The 3,036-nt window shown below is 40.9% G+C and overlaps 1 protein-coding gene across 1 annotated transcript in view; it reads left to right on the forward strand.

Moving 5' to 3' along the window:
- Positions 1–3,036, forward strand: part of akap9 (A kinase (PRKA) anchor protein 9) — a 116,749-nt gene that overhangs the window by 64,695 nt on the left and 49,018 nt on the right. The window contains exon 19 of the mRNA XM_016494065.1: positions 2,345–2,511. Within this exon, the coding sequence (XP_016349551.1) occupies positions 2,345–2,511 (167 nt within the window). The remainder of the gene's footprint in view (positions 1–2,344; positions 2,512–3,036) is intronic.

The following is a 3,036-nucleotide window of genomic DNA, read 5'->3' on the forward strand; positions in this document are numbered from 1 at the left end:
TGTGTTAAATAACCTGCAGGCTTCATGACTCCACCTTTACTGTTGACGTATCCCACACATGTCCACAAACCAGGAAGTGTTTGCTCCGGCTGACAGACACACAGAGAGAGAGAGAGAGAGACACACACACTGAGAGACAGACAGAGACACAGAGAGAAAGGGAGGGAATGAGAGAGAGAGGTGCAGAGGGAGTCTCTCTCGCTCTGCGTTTTCCCAGAGGACCGTTGCCACGGAAGCACGGAATTGTTAATGAGTTTCCAGCGGGAGGGAAAGTGAACGGGAGAGTGTGTTTCAAACTCTGATTTCTGGCAACAGCTTGGAGTTTAGTTTCCTCTCCGGATCGACTTGTTCGTCTGGGACTCGATCGTTTACCTGAAGCTGGTTCTTCCTGACGGGCCACGTGAGATCTGTGTGCGTTTATCTCCGCCGAGACACTTCCATAGAGACGCTCGCTCAGCCCAGGGATGTTCGCTCTGATTCATTCGCGCCTGACGACGATGAGACGCGTCTCTAACTTCTCACAGGACGCCGCTTAGAAGACGACATGGATTCCTATCGGACGTATTGGGATTCGCAGGTCCTGCGTGACAGCTGGCTGGAAAGCCAGGACATGGATGTTTACGAGGTGGAGTCACGCATCCCGCTGCCGCGACCCTTCCCTCTGAGCGACCTGCTTCACGAGAAGAACGCTGTAGTCGTGCAGACGCAGATCTCGCACGTCAACCGGCGTGACAACAGCCACCTTCTCAAAGTCGTCTCCAAGATCTCCCTGCCCACGCCGCCGTATACAGTAAGAGGATGATGCCAGAGCTCGGTTTTGACCTTTGGTGCGTTCGGTTAGAGAGGGAAAGGGTTTTACAGCGTGTGTTTCTGTGTAGTGAGATAAGAGTCTTGGGAGCTTTTGTAGACGTTGGCTGGGCTGTAATGAGATTCCTGGGTGTGTTTGTGTGTGTTTTGTGCTCAGACTCTGGTCATACGAGATCAGGCGCGCTGTCGTGTCACAGAGAAATCCTGGCTTTTGTTGAAGCTCCTCACAAGCTTCACATGAATGTGTGACCACATGAACAAGAATACGAGCTTGTTGACATTAATGTGGCTTTCATTTGTGTTTTCAAGACTGTGTGTGTGTAGCATGAACAATAATGTGTACTACTGTTCAAAGGTTTGGGGTCAGTACGATTTTTAAATGTTTCTGAAAGAGTCTGTTCTGTTCACCGAGGCTGCTTTATTTGATCAAAAATGCAGTAAAAATTGTGAAATATTTTTACAATTTCAAATAACTGTTTTCTATGTGAATATCTGTTAGAATGTAATGTATTTCTGTGATGCGCAGCTGTATTTTCAGCATCATTACTCCAGTCTTCAGTGTCACGTGATCTTCAGAAATCATTCTGATATGCTGATCTGCTGCTCAACAATCATTTTTGATTATTAGCAATGTTGAAAACTGAAATCTTTTGTGGAAACTGATTTTTCAAGATTCACAGATGAATAGAAAGTTCACAAGAACAGCATTTATTTGAAATATAAATATTTTGTAACGTTTTTACTGTCACTTTTGATCAGTTTAATGCAGCCTTGATTAAAGTATTAATTTCTTTAAAAAAAAAAAAAATCTTATTGACCGTAAACTTTTAAAAGAATAAAATCATAAATGTAAAATTTAAAATATATAAATGATTTAAAAATGAAAGCAATCAAAATAAAACACTTAATAAAATTATTTATAAAATCATGAAAACACTCAATAAAAAAAATTATTTTAAAATATAAAAACAATCGAAATAAAACGGTAAAAATGTAATAAATGATTTTAAAATAAAACAATTAAAATAAAACACTTACTAAAAATTAATAAATCATAAAAATGCAAAATTAAAATAAATGATTTTGCAATAAAAACAATCAAAATAAAACATTTACTAACAATTAATAAAATCATAAAAATGTTAAATTAAAATAAATACAAACCAAAATAAAACAGTAAAAATGTATCTAGGCATTTATTATGACATGTTTTTAGCAATTCTTTAAAGTAATTTAATAAAGCGTTATTTCTCATTCATGACCCTCAAAATAGCTCACAAAATCACAATGAAGGCCATCAGACTGTTATGATGCTCTGCTCGTCTGTTCATTTCTATAATATTTCTATAACAGAATTCACTCCAGAAACTCTTCAGTCGCTGACTGGGTCTCATAGAAGCAGATCAGCTTTTTATTGAACGTGTGCAGATATAAACCAATGTTTTTGATTACAGTGTACATTCTGAATGAGGTTTATATGATGCAGAAGCCTGATTAATGCCAGCTGTTTTTGACCATACTGACCACGTTATTTCAGCTGGAGCATGCGCGGATCACGCAGACGGAGCTGATGAGAGAGAAGTTCAGGCATAATGAGGAGATGGAGGAGCTGCAGCGCAGACAGGAGGAGCTGCAGGAGCGTCTGTGTGAGGAGGAGCGAGCTCGGGAGCAGCTGGCACTGGAGCTGCACAAGGCTGAAGGTATGTGTGTGTGTGTGTGTGTGTGTGTGTGTGTGTGTGTGTACAGGTTTATATATCCTGGTGGGGACTTAAACCTGACTACACACAGACTCATGGGGACTCGTGTCATGGTGGGGACCTAAATTGTGGTCCCCACGGGTACAAAAGCTTATAAATCATACAGAATGAAGTTTTTTGAAAATCTAAAAATGCAGAAAGTTTCCTGTGAGGGGTAGGATTAGGGGTAGGGTTGGTGTAGGGCAATAGAATATACGGTCTGTACAGTATAAAAACCATTACGCCTATGGAGAGTCCCCACAAGGATAGCTGACCAGACATGTGTGTGTGTGTGTGTGTGTGTGTGTGTGTGTGTGTGTGTGTGTGTGTGTGTGTGTGAGAGAGAGTGTGAGTGTGTTTGAGGATGTGAGGAGGATGTGCTGGCAGCATGTGAGTGTGTCAAAGAGAACGGTTGTGTTTGCTTGTGTGTGTGTGTGTGTTTGAGTGTGTGTATGTGTGTGTGTGTGTGTGTGTGTGTGTGTTAACACAATAA

The sequence above is a fragment of the Sinocyclocheilus anshuiensis genome, unplaced genomic scaffold, assembly GCF_001515605.1.
Source record: "Sinocyclocheilus anshuiensis isolate Anshui unplaced genomic scaffold, SAMN03320099.WGS_v1.1 scaffold2100, whole genome shotgun sequence".
NCBI lineage: Eukaryota > Metazoa > Chordata > Actinopteri > Cypriniformes > Cyprinidae > Sinocyclocheilus > Sinocyclocheilus anshuiensis.